Below are 17,276 nucleotides of genomic sequence, written 5' to 3' on the forward strand. Positions count from 1 at the left end.
CAAAATACTAATCAAGTTTTTATATTTTTGTATTTTATTCAATTTAGTCATTATACTCAAAATTAAAATAATTTAATCTCTTGATTTTAATAATTGCTTCAATTTAATCTCTTCTTTTCGTGACATCCAATTTAATAATTAAAGTGGATGATGTTATTGTTGACGTAGTACATTTTGGTGATGTAGTATCAACATGATGACGTAGTAGTGCCACATGGCACCAATATGATGATGCTGCAATGTTGATGTGGCATTGACATGCTGACATGTCTGTGACATATGATAATGTTGACGTGGTAGATTAAGAAGAAAATTTTTTTTAAAAAAAATTTTATGTACGTCATAAGGACTAAATTAAATAAAAATCTATAGTACATGGACTAAATTGAACAAAGTTGAAGTGTGTAGGGACTAAATTGAAAAATATAAATTTTTAAGTAAATGGTACATATAGTTATTAATAAGTCAAATGTTGAAGTGGAAAAGATTTATGATGTTAAGAAATATATAAATATATTTTTTTATTTGATCGGTTGATTCCATAATAGGTACATTAATTTTTCTATTTTGTAAAAATTAAGTTTCAATTTCCTTTTATAAAAAAATTCTAATATTTTGTCTTGGATATATACTTATAGAAGGACAATATTGTCATTTATACAAACTCTAAAAATGCTTAAAATTAAGATTTTATTTTTGCAGTTATAAAAGGCAATAGCTACTGTTCTTTATAACCACCCTCAATCTTCTTCTATATTCTTTGTTTTTCTCATTAGAAGTTTAATTTATCGAGTAATTATTGCGAAATCAGAGCGATGATAACAGATTTATGTTTCTAGATTTTGATTTGGAGTTTTTTCCTAAATTCTTTTAATTTAAGGACCAAACAACACTTTGATGACAACATTTGTACATGTAAGCCTCATTGCTCTTGGTTTTTGTTTTTAAAAAAAAATGAAGAAGAGAGACATGGAATTAGTTATAATTATAAAAATAATTTATCATTATGACTTGCTTAATTTAGGCATGATAAACCTCTTATTAAAACCATAGAATATGACTTACTCCACCCTTTCAATTTTTTGTTTATTTTTTATGTTTTTATTTTATTTAATATTTTAGGTTATATTTTTTAAGTTGGAATATTTTATATTAAAGACTGCGTCTATAGTTGATAAAGTTTAATATAATTGTAAATATTTATACCATTTTCTTTTATATTTATAAATTTTTTGTAGATCCAAATTAATAGTTTAAATTTAACAGAATTTGGTTGTGAAATTTTTTTTTGAAGAGTAGAATTCATTTCATATCATGATAAAAAGCACAAAAGATAGTCATTGGAGCAAATAAATATTTAGGGACTAGATCCTCCGACAAACCCCAGCAACCAACATTTACAAACCCTTCATACCTCACAGAGATTAGCATAACCTCATACCAAATATCGTTTTTTAACTTAAATAAAATTGTTTTATCAGAAACTTTGAGTAAGTTTAAGTAAAAGATAAATTGAGTAAGAGTTGAATAATTCTAAAAGAATGGGTATTTGTAAATTATGAAAGTTGTAACTAAATCAACTTATTTTACCAATTTGAATTCAGTTCAAGTTAAAAACTAAGTCAAATTTGAAATAAAAATTTCAAATTTTGATACTATTATAAATAGAAGAAAAAAACTTTATTTAGTCTTTTTATATTATTTTATTTTAACATAATGTAAGCTACTCATTCAAATCTGACTTTAAGTATGAAATTTTTTTATAGAAAAGGAATTCAAATTTAATTTTTTGTAAAAAAGATAAATTAATATAAATATTTTGAAATCAAATAATCAAGTAAGAAAATATTTATATATATTTTTTAACACCATAAATCTTTTACACTTAAATATTTGACTTATTAATAAATATATATTATCTATTTAAAAATTTATATTTTTTAAATATTTTTTTAATTTAGTTCCTCAACACCTTAATTTTATTCAATGTAATCTTTGTATTATATATATTTATTCAATTTAATGCTCATGATATGGCATAGATTTTTTTTTTGAAATTTTTTTCTTGATCTGCCACATCATCATTACCACATGGAATCGACATGTCAGCATTTTAGTAGCACATCAGTGTTGATGTCATCCCATTTAAGGGTAAAATTAGATACTGTTAGAGAGAGATTAAATTGAAACAATTTCTAAAATCAATAGATTAAATTACTTTGATTTTGAGTATAAAGATTAAATTAAACAAAATACATAAATATAGGGACTTGATGAATTTTTTTTGGACCATTCAACATCTGATGCAACTCAATGATAAGTGGTTACATGTCATGTTTTGAAAGAAAGTGATAAAGTAGCTGATTATGTGGCAAATAAAGCCTTATGAAACAAGAAAAAATTTGTAGTACACTTTAATCTCCATTTGGATGTTAGAGATTTATTGATATACGATGTAATCAGTATATGTGTAACTCAATTGATTAATACATAAATTGATTTCCTTTAAGCAAAAACGAAATAAGATGGTAATAGCTTAATGGTTTTTCCACGTGTAAAATAAAAATTTTATATTCAAAACCACACCACAAAGTCTACAACGCAAATTATTTTTTATTTCACAAGCCCGGTGGAAGGAATTCAACGGAAAACTTTACAAGCCCATGCAAGCCCAACTCAAAGTCCAACCCTTTTTCTTTCCCATTCTATTTATATTTTTTCTCGATTTAAACCTCTCTTTAAAACTCTTCTGTTCCTCAGTTCTGACTACTTCAGTAGCTGCGTGCAACAAATCATGGTGTTCTTCCGGTGATTAAGAAAAATTTGTGCGGCCCATTTTTTCCCCTTTTATTCTACTGCCTTTCAGTTCTATTCGCGGCCTCTTGAAGCGGTTACATTGGACGTTTCCTGTTATCTGGCTGTTTCATGAATAATCATTTCCCAGGTCGTCAATTCTCAACATTACTTGATTCTGTTAAATTAAAACCCTTCAATGATGGGATTTCAAGGAGAAGGAATTGGTATCCAATTCCAATACCCTTCAGAACAATCCCTGAACCCAGAGGTCAAGACCTTGACTTTGTGAATGTTGCACATAGCCACCTAATTCACTCTGATTGGGATAAGCTCAATGCTTTGTCTACTCACTTGACCCCATTTAGGGTTAAGCATATTCTGTTGAGGATTCAAAAGGACCATGTTCTTTCTCTTGAGTTCTTCAATTGGGTTCAAACTCAGAACCCCACTTCACATTCCCTTGAAACTCGTTCAATGATTCTTCACATTCTCACCAGAAACCAGAAATTTAAATCCGCAGAATCTGTCTTGAGGACTATTATTGCGTCTGGTTCATTGGAATTGCCAGCTAAGTTGTTTGATTCGATTCTGTATTCTTATCGAATATGTGATTCTTCTCCTCGTGTATTTGATTTATTGTTCAAGACTTATGCACACACAAAGAAGTTTAGGAATGCTACAGTTGCTTTTTGTCGAATGAAGGATTATGGGTTTTTCCCTACTGTTAAGTCTTGTAATGCATATTTGAGCTCGTTGCTTAATTTACATAGAGAGGATATTGCTTTGGGATTCTACAGAGAGATGCAGCGTTGCAGGATATCTCCCAATATATACACTTTCAATATGGTTATTCATGCATTTTGCAAGTCAGGAAAACTTGAGAAGGCTGTGGAGGTGTTGAGAGAAATGGAGAGTGTTGGTTTTAGTCCTACCATTGCATCTTACAATACGTTGATTAGAGGGCATGCTGACAAGGGTCTAATGAGCTTGGCTATGAAGCTTAGAAACTCAATGGGGAAGGATGGTGTGCTTCCAAATGTGGTTACTTATAACACCCTTATAAATGGTTTTTGTAAGGATGATAAATTACATGAAGCAAACAAGGTTTTCATTGAGATGAAAGCCCTGAAGGTGGCTCCAACTGTTGTAACTTACAATACTCTGATAAATGGGTACAGCCAAGCAGGTAATAGTGAGATGGGCAACAGGCTTTTTGAGGAGATGTCAAAGAATGGAGTTAAGGCTGATATACTGACTTACAATGCATTGATACTGGGACTATGCAAAGAGGGTAAGACAAAGAAGGCAGCTTATCTGGTTAAAGAACTTGATAAGGAGAACTTAGGTCCGAATGCTTCAACATTTTCTGCCCTTATTAGTGGGCAGTGTGTCAGGAAGAACTCTGACCGTGCATTCCAGATTTACAAGAGTATGGTCAGGAGTGGTTTCCATCCAAATGAACATATTTTTAATATGTTGATTTCTACCTTTTGCAAGAATGAGGATTTTGATGGAGCAGTGCAGGTATTGAATGATATGATTGATAGATCAGTGGTTCCTGATTCAGGTACTTTATCTGAGCTCCACAATGGACTTTGCCAATGTGGTAAAGATCAATTGGCAATGATCCTATGCAAAAAGCTGGAAGATAGACACCTGATGCCAGATGCATTTGATAAATCTAAAACTATCAGATTCAGACCAGAAAAGGAGGGCAAGACATTTTGATACTACTTGTAGAATTCCATATGCTCTGACGCTCAGGTATTGTCAAATCGGCACTATGGAGTGTAATTTTATTTGAGAGTATAAACTAATTAAGACAACTATTTTAGTTGAAGTGAAGGAAGGTTCCTCTTGTTGATAGTTGAATCAAACTATCCTTTGTTGTTACTTAGTTAATTTCATTTAAGTATTTTACATGTTAGATGGAGGCAGATTGTCTACAAATATGTTTTTTTGATTTCTTGAGAATATGTTTTATTAATGAGGACCACTTTTTGTCAGATCACATCTGCTATGTTTGAGTTTTTGATATTTCCCATGTTTTAAGTTTGACTGAGAATTTGTATTTAAATTGCTTTAGTTGTAATATTTATTGTCCATTGCTGCACCCCATATATATGTAGATCCAAATCTCTTTGACATGTTGCTTAATGCTATCACCTTATTGCTTAACTCTAGTAATTCTTCTCTTCGCTCTTCCAAAAAAAAAAAAATCTTCTCTTCTACATAAATCTTCACATTTTTTGTCCATGGCTGTGCCCGTGTAAATGCAAATATAAATGTCTCTGACATGTTGCTTAATGCTATCACCTTATTTACTTAACTCTACTTATTCCTGTCTTTTATATAATTCCCCACTTATTTCATCTCTGTGTATGTAGCTGCATATCATTCCTTTGTTTTAACTATTGCTCTAAGCGCACTGATCATGTTGAGTTCTGGTTTTCTCCTATCTGGGAGATTCTACTCACTGGCAAGTGCTAGTTGAATAACACGGATGACCCTCTGCTTTGTGATTTTAATCCTATCATAACAGCGTATTCAATTGCGAAATATGAGTCAAGTAGTTTCCTGTTATTAAGATAATTATTGCATCCATACAACCAGATTGACATAAATAAATTGCTGGAAGGTCACTTAATGTTTGGGTCAACTCCCATAACTGTTTCTATAATAACATTATTTCTTTTACTTTCTCTCATAAAAGTAAGGAGTGTCAGGGCAAGACATTAAGTACAAATCCTTGATTCTCGTGCAGGCTATTACAATGCTTTTCTTCATGTCAAAATTTCTGCTTTGATCCTATATCTGGAAGCTTCCACTGACAGTGGTATGGCAATTGAGCAAGCAGTAGTTTAATATTTGGGATAAGGGAAAATTTGCATGAATGCATCCTCCTATCATCTCCAAGTGGAAACTATTCAGATTTTGCTATGGAAGAATCAAGTGACTGACCTCGTTGAAACCAATCAGCATTGATCCATTGCCTGAGCTTGTCATCAACAACCCCTTTGAGTGTTTTGCGAACTCTTTATATCTGGCATTGCTGTTCTAATGGATGAAGAAATTTGAGCAAAGGTAGCTTCTCTATTTCTGGGCAGCCTAAGGACTACATTTTTACATCTGACCTCTTCCTGGCTCTGCATGAGCTTAAAAATTCATATATTTGATGGAAAATTGTACCTTTTATTGTTCAACCTGCAGGTGGGGGTTCAATGTTGTTCTGTGTCAATGGTCAGATGAACTGTTATTTTGTCTGATTTAAAGACTATCTGTAAGTATATCTAAGGATGGCTTTAACAGTGCTAAAATCAAAGAAAGTAATAAAATAACAAGCAAACGAGTGTATTTATATAGTATGATTTATCTGTGTTAGGATCAAGGTCAGAAGCCAGTTTTAGCTCATTCATTAAAGCTTATCATTTTCAGTTTCCAATATAACTACTTTGTACTATTATCCTGTATCTGTATAGGGTATGTGCTGTTAGTTTCCATCTCTGCGTTTAATTCTGTCTTTTATTCAAAAGAAAATTGTAGCAAAGAGTGACTATAATCATTAGAGGTGCTTCAAGTTTTCCAGCTGGTTGGACACCAGGAAGTTCTCTTGCAGGTGCATTTTTATTTTTGCTGAATGCACTTTGACAAAAGCGCAAAAGGAACATAAGGTGTCGCTATTAAGTGCAAGCCATTCTTCCTCCTAACAGTTACTCCGAAGGACTCTCTCATGTCAAGTTGTTCAGGTCTGAGCCCATTTGGCAGTTTCCAATTGAATTGATACAATAACAAGGCAAGTGGAAGTTCAATATTTGCAATACCGAAGGAGATGCCTGGACACATCCTCCGACCAGCTCCGAATGGGATGAACTCAAAGTTTGCCCCTTTGAAATCGAAGGAAGAATTATGAAACCTTGCTGGTTCAAAGCACTCAGGATTGTTCCAGTATTCTGGATCTCTTCCTATTGCCCATGCATTGACGATGACTCTAGTCTTGATAGCTATTTCGTATCCATTTATTTCACATCTTTCCCTTGCTTCTCTTGGTAGTAGTAAAGGAGCAGGAGGATGGAACCTGAGAGTTTCTTTGATAACTAATTTCAAGTAATTGACTTCTTCTATGTCTTTCTCTTTTATTTTCTTCTTTCCTTTGAGGACATTTCTTACTTCAGCTTGTGCCTTATCCATCATTTTTGGGTTTTTTATCAGTTCTGACATAGCCCATTCCATGGTTGTCGATGAAGTATCACTACCTGCAGTAAACATAACCTGGAAAGAGCAAAGGAAAGAGTTTCAATGTGAAACTAAAACGATGGACAAAGTTAAAATGCAAAAGTTGAAACCTAATGCAGCGAAAAGAAAAGATATGGCAGATCCAAAATCAGCAAATATCACTAATTACGAATATTAGTATGATGCACCCTGAGGTTATTGTAATTTTATTTATCAAAATTAATTATTTGGCTGCATCAAGCTCTTGTATGGACATACCAAGATGACGCTTTGATGTTCTCAGTGGTTAGAGGAAAATCTAGATCACCAGACTCTTGAAGATTTAGCAGCACATCAACTAGATCTTCTTCCTCTAGTTTACCATTGCCAGACTCTGTGGTTTGTCTTCTCAGCTTGTGTTGATTGATTATATCAGTGAGCATGCTGTCAATCTTTTGATGAAGTCTTTCCAGTGCAGGCTTCACCCCGCTAAAGAGATGAAGAAATTTAATTGAAGGAAACACATCAGGTACGTTAAAACCTCCAGTCAGGTCCCGAGTTTCTTTGATAGCCGATAAGAATTCTTCTTGGTCCTTGCACTTGGAACCAAATGCAGCCCTGGCAGTTATGTTGTTGCTTAATGATGATAGCTTCTGGCTGAGATTTACAGGATGTCCCCCAGATAAGGCAATGGATTCAATCATATTCTGTACCTCCACTTCCCTCATTGATCCAAATGCCTGGACACGCTTAGCACTTTAAGAGCTCCAGTATGCAAATCTTTCGCAGTTGTCTCCAAAAATTGCCATAGGGGCAAAATCCGATGCTTTTACAATCATATGACATTATCTTGACAGCAAGGAGTTGAGGCCTCTGCACAAAGACAAGGTCGTGCGTCTTCATCACCTCTTTTGCTGCCTCTGGCGATGAAACAACAAGAGCAGTTATCTCACCAAGTTGTAGATGCATCAAGGGTCCATATTTCTTAGCCAAGATTCTCAAGTGACAGTGGGGTAGTAAGCCAAATATTTGGTGCAAGTTACCAATGAACGGCAGCTTCCACGGCCCAGGAGGCAGTCTCTGCTTCGACTGCTTGCAGTAGTGTTTCATAGCCATGAACAAGAAGAGTAGGAAAGTGAAGAGGAGAGGGAAGGAGAAGACATGTTGGAGGCCCATCAGGGATTGAGACATGAAGCATAGAAATCGTTTTGCTTTAGATTCTTCCGCTTTATGATCAAGTGCGTTGTCGCTACATACATAGGAATCAGTTAGGATTCCATTGACCCTCAATTATTGGATTTTAGTCGACTCTTGTAGGCTGATTTTATCTATAGAATCTATTCTAGCTAATGTTCTATGCATGTCTGTCCTACTCATCGTAGACGCCTTTGTTTGGGCTTTCAGGCTGAAAATATTCTGTGTTTGGGGCACAGCCATCCAACAACAAAAACAAAAGAACAAATAATATGCACCTCACTATCAAAGAATCCTATATATAAGGTTCAACAGTATCATAAATGAAATTATGTATGTTAATTGAATGAGTGTTGTCACACCATATCCTGGAAAAAGCGGGAAATCATGTAATTCCCTACACTGTTGTCTCACGCATGTGGTTTATAACATGAAAATGTACAACAGATTTCTGATCATATTTCCATTCACTACCCAAAAGGTTATCGCATGTAAGAACAAAAAAGGAAAAAGTCCCATATGAACTCCCACATATTCAAAGGACAAAAGGCAATTCTAAATACGAAGTCACGATTCCTTTTCACCAACTTCAACAGCAGCTTTATCTGATTCTAATTTCTTTATTAGCTGCTTAATTGTATGTTTTGCTATAGACATCATGTCAAGAATAATGCTCGGACCAAGGCCAGCACCACCTCGTCTGGCAAGCACAAAAACGTGCCCTTTCCTATCAATTGTTGTCCAGACAGCTGATATGATATGGGATTCCCCGTCTGAAGTAGCATCAACAATACAATGCCTTCCCACATAGAGAGCTGAGGGCCAAAAATTTAATAATGAAATAGTAGCAAACTTGTGCAATTGGACAAAAAATTCAATAGAAACAGCATGGTTGCATCACCTTTTTCATTGTAACTATGATAGGAATCCCATACGTGTTCCGAACTATAATAAAAATTTTATATATAATAAATTATATATTTAATCCAGATTCATCATAATAAAAATTTAGAATATACAAGACGTAACTTATTTTTTATCCATAACTTTAACAGTAACTTAAGTTTTTTTTAAATAGTGAATCCTTAATTTTATTCATTACAGGATTTAAGGTTTCCTAAGCATACCCCATTAAACTCATATGGTATATTAGAATTTAACCCACTTTATTAGATCATATTTTAGACTATAATATTGCATTATTATTTAGATCAAACTAACTTAGCTTGATTTTGACAAAATACAAAAATAAATAATGTAAGTTCATACTTTTAAGTATTTGGGAAAATTTAACAATCTCCTACGCGGACCACATTATTTAAATTCAAATTTGAAAAATAAATTTTCTTATATACAACTTAAAGCTTATGACAATTGACAACTTTATAGACCTAATTTAAAAACAAATTGAATTTGAAACTATTCCAAAACTATTTATCCAATAAAATTTTTTGTATCGAAAAATAGCAGCAATTGCATCTATAAAGATATAATATTAACTATACCACTCAATCCTATTGACATGAACTCAATGTGATAGTATAGCAATGAATAACAACAACACTTTATTGATGATTTATTTCTTTTGTTGTATTCATTTATTAGTCACTTTATTTTCTACTTTATACAGCTCAAGCTTGAAAGAGAAATAAATTATGGTTTACACAATAAACTTGTATGTTTATCATACATATCTCCATTTATACTTTATGTGTAAAAGATATACCCTTAACCCTACCAATCTATGCCACAACCTATCCTTAAGACTAACACATGTCTTAAGTCTTCAAATATATATATATATATATGTATATATATATTATAAACACTTTATTATGAAATATCACAAAAATATTCATTATTAATAATAAATCTGAACACATCATCAAAGGTGTGTTTCAAACAAATTAAACATAAAATAGAATAATGTCAACACCTTAGCACGTTACAAATTCTACTTGCATAATAAATTAAGGCAGTAGTGTCTACTTTACACTTTTTCAAGATGTTACAACTTTTACTAACATAAACATGTATCATCCGAATAATTGGTAAATTTAGAATATATATAACCCACCAACTCAATGTCTTCAACTTTTTTGTAAATTAGCATATAATCCTTAGATCTCTCCAAATATTTCATCACCTTCTTTTTTGCCTCCCAATGATCTCTACTAACATTAGATAAATATCTTCACTAAAGACTCACTATAAAAGCAATGTTGGGCCTTGTACACACTTGAGCATAGGTCATGCTTCCTACTAGTTAGCATATGGCACTTTCTCCATAGATTCCCTCTCAATATCAGTTTTTGGACATTGCGCCAAGTTTAACTTATCACCTTTAGCAACTAGCACATCTACATATTTGCAATCAAGTATAAAAAATTTGTTCAATATAAGATCAACGTATACACCCTGAGAGAATCATAACAAGTGACAAAACTATCGCTATGGATTTCAAACCCAAGATCTTTCATGTCAAACTGTCTAAACCACTATCAAAAAGAAAGGTTTCACCAACGAAGAATTTCAACGATAAAACATTTTGTTCCCTTGGTAATTACAAATATTGATAGAATTGTTGACATAATATTCTATTGGTAGTCAATTAGAAATACCCTCATTGATTATGGTCATTTTGTTGGCATTAAAAAATTTTGTCGGTATCATCTCTAATGAAATATTCCATAGGAAATTTTGTCAAAAAAGTGTCCGATCCATTGGATAGGGGAGTGGCCGGTGTCGCCACAGTTTCATTAGTGAAGTTTCGTCGGTAATTTACTTACGGAATGGTTTAATTAGTATTGTTTCGATAGATTTCCTGATGGATCCACCAACATAATAGTCGATGGATTCTAGCATATACTTAACCTTAAGTTTTGTTGGTGAAAAGGTTTAGGTCCATTAGTGATAATGTTCATTTTGTCAGTAAAGATGTCCTTATTTTCATTGGTATAATGCTTATTCCATCGACAGTATTGTTTAAACTGAAACTTTTTTTTTTTTTTTAAAAATATTTTCTGCATTCCCTGTTGGCATTTCAAATGAATATAATTTAAATAATAGTATTAATAATTACTAATGTGTATTGAAAATATTTGAAATTTGTACTATATAAAATGTAAATTAATTACTTGTTTGTAGAGTATTAAAGATTGTTGACACCATATTTTGTCCGAGTCGTTTTAAGCTCAAGTTAATTTTTTTACACTTTTAATTTTATTTGTTATTGGGTCAAATTGGATTTAAGGCCAATTACTTCTAAGCTTTTAAAGCCCAAAAAAATAATATGGGTCTGATTTTAAATTTGACATTTTGGACTTTTACAACCCAAAAGCCATTAGACCCAAAAAAATAGAAGACATGATGACTGAAAAAAAAAGAAAGAGAAAATGCACGGCGTGGCTGCCATGCCAAATACAATGGCAAGCTGGACTGGCATCACCTTGGCTAGAGCCACTCCCTTGCTCTCTCTCCAGTTTGCCCCTTTCTTAGAATGCATGATTACATTCTCTTTTGTTGTCCAAAAATATGGACAATCAAGTTCTATAAGAATTTCCAAAAATCACAAGATAAGGGAGACTTTTTTTTTTTTTTTAGATTTGAAAGAACCCTTATGCAAAAAAACCAAGCAACACTAGCAGCCAAACACAACAATCCTAAAAAAAAAATTCAACTATTATGAATATTTTTGTGAATATCCATTTATGTTATCTCTATCTGGATTTGGATGTAAATTAGATTGAACTAACATTAGGGTTTCAACCTTCTAATCCCTTAGTATTATCCTTATCTTGTAAATTTGATCCAGAAAAAAGATTATTTGCCTATAAATAGGCCTCTCACGTCATTTGTAAAATACACACTTAATAAGATCTTCTTACTCACTCCAAATACTTTTCCTTAGATTTTTCTTATAATTATTATTTCAAGTTATATTTCATAACACGTTATCAGCACGATTCTCTAATTTCTCAAGTTTTGATATTATTTTGTTTTCATCATTTTCAAGTTTCAAAAAGATTTCAATGATTGAGTTTTAATTTCTAGTTTTAGCAAATCAAGTAAGTGACTTGACATCTCTTTAATGTTTTTCATTCCCTAAAAATCAACTTTAATTTGAATTTTGCTATCATGTAGTATATATTTTATTTTGTCCCTTCATTAGAAAGTAAATTAGCTATTTTATAGCTATTAATGAAAAATCATGAATGTTCATTTTTAAAAGTTAATGTGACAAATGAGCTACTAATAAAAAATCATAAATCCGTTTATTCCCTGAATAAAATGTGACATCATTTAATAATTATGGTTATGGTCATAAATCCGTTTATTCCCTGAATAAAATGTGACATCATTTAATAATTATAGTTATGGTCATGAATCTATCCATTCCCTGAAGTAAATGCAACATCATTTAATAATTATTATCATGGAAGAGGTCGTCATAATAATTTACACTATCACTATTTTAATTCTAAAGATAATTTTACCACAAAAAGTAGATGGATAATTTTGTCACCAGAAATAGATAGATAATTTTACCACAAAAAGTGGATAGATATTTTACTACAAGAAATGGATGGATACCTTAATCCATTAACCCACCAGAAGTGGATAACCCATTAAGAAGTGGATTAATACTTGTAACCCACCAAAAGTGGATGAATTCTTATAACTTACAAGAAGTGGATAAATAAAATAGATAGAATAAAGGGAATATAGAAAATGTTTGTCATCGATATGGCATGAAATGCATACTTATCCGTCTTGAATTTTATCAAACATCATTGAAAGCTAAAACATATTATGATAATTTTAACCATGACCAAGTTGGTATGTTGTTGATTTTCTTGTCCATCCTGAAAGAGGGATTGAAAATTTGATTGGTAATGAAAACATTCAAGAATGAAATTTTTTAATAGTTTATTGTATATTTTAGTATAACTCTATTATAAAGATATTTTTATATGTTCTCATTATATTTAAATGATATGTTCTTATTAAGTGTTTTAATTCTATATTTAATGTTTTTTTATATTAACTTGCAAGTTTCTTGTTGTATATATCATTTTTTTATTGAAGAAAAATATGAATATTCATATTGTTGGATCCAAAATTTATGATGTAAATATATGTCTAGTAGACATTGCTACAACGCACAATATATTTAAGACAAGAAATATTTTTTTCACTTGACAATGAAGAAAACCAATGTCAATACAATATCTAGTAGTACAAGATTAATTAAAGGCTTCGAAAGAATTAATATTTTACTATCTTGAGGAACAAATTTATAATAAAGGATGTATTATTTTCTATTAAGTCTCAAATAAGTTTATTAAGTTTTAAAGATATTCGTCTGAATAGATATCATATTGAATATTCAGGCGCATGGCATTAACAATGCAAACATGTATTCTTTTGTTTTTAAGGTCCATCAGCCAAGACTCCCCTGTTTCAATAACCCCAAAAGGATTGCAAATTTTCCATACAAGTTTTCAATATTCTTTTGTTTTTGAATGGCAACATAGTATGACCTTTTACCTTTCTTACATTTCAATCACTTAAAAGAAAATGCGTCTTTTTTTTTTTATGGTTTGATACTTGATTTTAATTTAAACTTTCAACATATTGGACCCCAAGGGCTTGTTGATAAATATCCCAACTAAAGAACTCAACCAATTAAAACTTAAAGAATACAAAAAATAAAAAATAAAACAAATATAGACCAAAAGTTAGCAACACGAATGAGCAACCTCATGTTTTTAGGTAATTTTTCAAGTAATAATTTTCTCAATCCTTCAGTTTAGTCAAGGCATGCATTAAGACATGGGAAGAATGTTAGGGCAAATGAGGTTTAAATGGAATTCAATGAATTGACAAAATTAACTTCAATACGAGTTTTTTTAATAAACGTTATCTTTAAGACTTATTTCGTCCTTGCCATTCAGTATGTAAAAGAGAATAATGCAAATAGCCTTAGGGATACAATGAAGCCAACGTCTAACTTTGTCTTACACTTTGCAAGAGTAGACTATTAGATACACCCGACGGTTTGAAAAGTTGTTTGGCGTTAGAGCCTACTTTCTGCAACAAATAAATTTTAAGGAATTTGGATTCCTTTGATAGTTTATGAGAACTTAAGAGTTTATGTTTATTTTTAGAACATAACACTTCTATCTTTTTTTATTTTTCTACTTTTATCTTATTTTTTTTGGTGTGTCAAAATGGTTGGTAGCAAGTCTTTTATTTAGGCTTGTAAGTGTCTTTTCTTGAGGACACTATCTTTTCATTAAGGCATCTCTTTAACTTAAAGATGTCTTTGCATTTTGTAAGACACAATCCTTGAATAAATGTATTGTTTCAATAATCATCTTATGAAAGGGCAATCATTATTTCCATAAAACATATCTTTGAGCTATAATATAAAAAAATAACTTTTCAAACTTTTCTATAGTGGTGTTTTTTGATTATCTCATAACTTTTGAATTCAGTGGTGTTTTTTCAATATGTCACTTTAATAAGAGACATAACTATTTATATAGAAAACCCGTCTATAATCTAATAGTTACATTACGTCACTTTATGTGGCATAACTTTGGAGCGAAGATAGTTTTTCATTATGTGACATAATCTTTTTATTTTGAAAATACACCAACAATCCCTCACCATTTTTAAAATTTCCAAATACCAATAATTTTGGAAATCTTGTGCATAAATGAAGGTATCCTGTAGATTTGAACGTTCGTTTAGTGAGTATGGTTAGTTCTAGTCTGAATTGAGTGGTTGACCAAGCATTGAACCATCGATTCTTCATTTGACTAGTTGAGCCATTAAACACACACAAGCTTCCTTGCTCACTTTGTATCTAGTTTTGGCAATACGTTTTATGGCTTTGTGTTTAGCATCCATTCATGAATATTATCAAAGTCAAGCCTTTAACTCCTAAAAGTGGCCACACTTCCATTCACATAGGTAGTCCCCATCGGAACTACCCCGTAATTATAGTACTTCAACATATATATATTATGGGTCTATTAAGAACTTTTGTTCAACCTTACCTTACACATTACAGGAAGCAAGTATTATACACCTTGGGATGGAAAATATAAATTAGTACTTGCAATCACCATGTGATAGAATGGTTAGTACCTAAAACTTGCAAGTTGACCGCAAACGTCGAGGTGAGCTCCTGCCATTGGAGTTTTAATTGATAGGCTTGAGACCTATTCCTTTTAAGGTCTTTATTATCAAGTCTTTTTTTTAAACTTTAGGTAAATGGATACGTTAAATTTTCACAAGACCTTTCATATCTTATAGTGACTATATCGTTACTAATTCTTAGTCTTATAATGCTATGTTGAAGTCTAATATATCGACTTTTTTCATTGTATGCTTGATTATATGTCTTTGATACCATTGCTTCATTATCACAATGTATCAAGATTGATGCCATTGGTTTAGGTCACAATTGAATTTCATAGAATACATCTCTCAACCATTCTGTTTTTTAAGTGGCAGATGCTAAGGCTATGAATTCAGCCATCATGGTGGAGTTCGCTTGACAAAATTGTTTTTTAAAACCCAAAGAAATAGTATCCCCACCAATTGTAAAAATCCAATCAGTTATACAAGTATGAGTCATTCTATTTGAGTTCTAACTAGCATCTTTATACCTTTTTAAAACTGAGGGAAAACCTAAATAACAAATACCATAATTCATTGTATTCTTTAAATACCTTAGAACTCTATGAACAACATACCAATGTTTTTTACTTTGATTCTTGTAAACCGACTTAGCATCCTAACCACAAATGCAATATTCAACCTTATACACATCATTGCATATATTAGATATCCAATCATCCTTGCATATTTATTTTGTGTTATTGGTTTTTCTTTGTTGGTACTAGCCTTATATCATATGATGTAAACATTGACGTACAATCTGACTTACCATACTTCATTACAATCTTTTAAATATAATGAGATTGAGACAATGTTAGGCCATTATTGTCTCTCATTATTTTTATACCAAGAATAACATTGGTTACACCCATATCTTTTATGTCAAAATTCTTTGACAAGAACCTTTTTGTGTCTTCCATTTGTTCCAAAATTGGTACCAAGGTTAACATGTCATTCACATATACACAAACGATGACACTTGAAAATTATTATAGACACATGTGTCAGATTGGTTGATCTTGTAGTCATTAGCTAGCACAACATCATCAAACTTTGATGCCATTATTTAAGTGCTTGTTCTAATCCATTCAACATTCATTTCTTTTTCAATTGACACTATTGTACCTTAATATACAATTGAAATGTCAAATTAACACATTAAGGCATATGTTTACAAAAGCACCATTATACCTTTATTACACAATATGAATGCCATGTCAAAGATATTGAATATCTATATTACCATTATGCCTTTGATGATAAAATAGGAATGCACCATATACCAAGATGTTAAATATACATATTGGCACCATTATACCTTTATGTATAATAGGAATGCCACATACCCACTTATCACATGGACTTTGATAGTATTTATTTATTGGCATCATTATACCTTAATGTATAATAGGAATGCCACATGCTCACCTATCACATGGATCTTGATGGTATTTATATATTGGCATCATTATACCTTAACGTATAATAGGAATGCCACATGCCATACCTTGTGTTTTCCATCACATGGACCTTCATCAACTCAAGATGATTTACTTTAGGATCTTTATTCTTCTCATATTGTTTGTGACTTCATCTTGGTGGCAACAATCTTTTTTTATTCAAAGATAAATATCAAGGTCCTCGAGAGACATCTTTTTTTTTCTTATGCTTTAGAGTTTTTCTAATGTCTCTCCATGATGGGAGAAATATGTCAATTATAAAAGATACAACAATAACCTTATCCATATCAAGATCGTATATGAATATAACAAAATCCTTCTTTCCAACCAATATACGTTTTCCATGCATATCAAATACAATATCGTGCATATCAAGTAAAAAAGGAAAACTTATTTTGTAATCCGATAAGAAACTAATTT

At 31.6% G+C, this 17,276-nt stretch overlaps 1 protein-coding gene and 1 pseudogene across 2 annotated transcripts; one reads left to right on the forward strand and one right to left on the reverse strand.

The window, feature by feature from the left end:
- Positions 1-2,760: 2,760 nt before the first annotated feature.
- LOC18612454 (Tetratricopeptide repeat (TPR)-like superfamily protein) lies at positions 2,761-6,917 on the forward strand. 2 transcript variants are annotated; one of them, XR_001926247.2, is made up of 3 exons: positions 2,761-4,560; positions 5,561-5,880; positions 6,007-6,294. XR_001926247.2 is itself a non-coding variant. In XM_018114273.2 (2 exons), the coding sequence occupies exon 1, from the start codon at positions 2,926-2,928 to the stop codon at positions 4,522-4,524; it is 1,599 nt and encodes a 532-aa protein (XP_017969762.2). In that variant the 5' UTR covers positions 2,761-2,925; the 3' UTR covers positions 4,525-4,560; positions 5,561-6,917. The 2 variants fall into 2 exon arrangements, 1 of the variants encoding a protein (XP_017969762.2); XM_018114273.2 differs by having other exon boundaries at positions 5,561-6,917.
- LOC18612455 (desmethyl-deoxy-podophyllotoxin synthase-like) lies at positions 6,375-8,184 on the reverse strand (annotated as a pseudogene).
- Between the last annotated feature and the right edge of the window lie 9,092 nt (positions 8,185-17,276).

Source organism: Theobroma cacao, chromosome 1 (genome assembly GCF_053813885.1).
Source record: "Theobroma cacao isolate CCN51 chromosome 1, ASM5381388v1, whole genome shotgun sequence".
Lineage (NCBI taxonomy): Eukaryota > Viridiplantae > Streptophyta > Magnoliopsida > Malvales > Malvaceae > Theobroma > Theobroma cacao.

Excerpts from the sequence above, each read along its gene's own strand:
- LOC18612454 (XM_018114273.2), top strand. The coding sequence starts at position 2,926 with ATGAATAATCATTTCCCAGGTCGTCAATTCTCAACATTACTTGATTCT.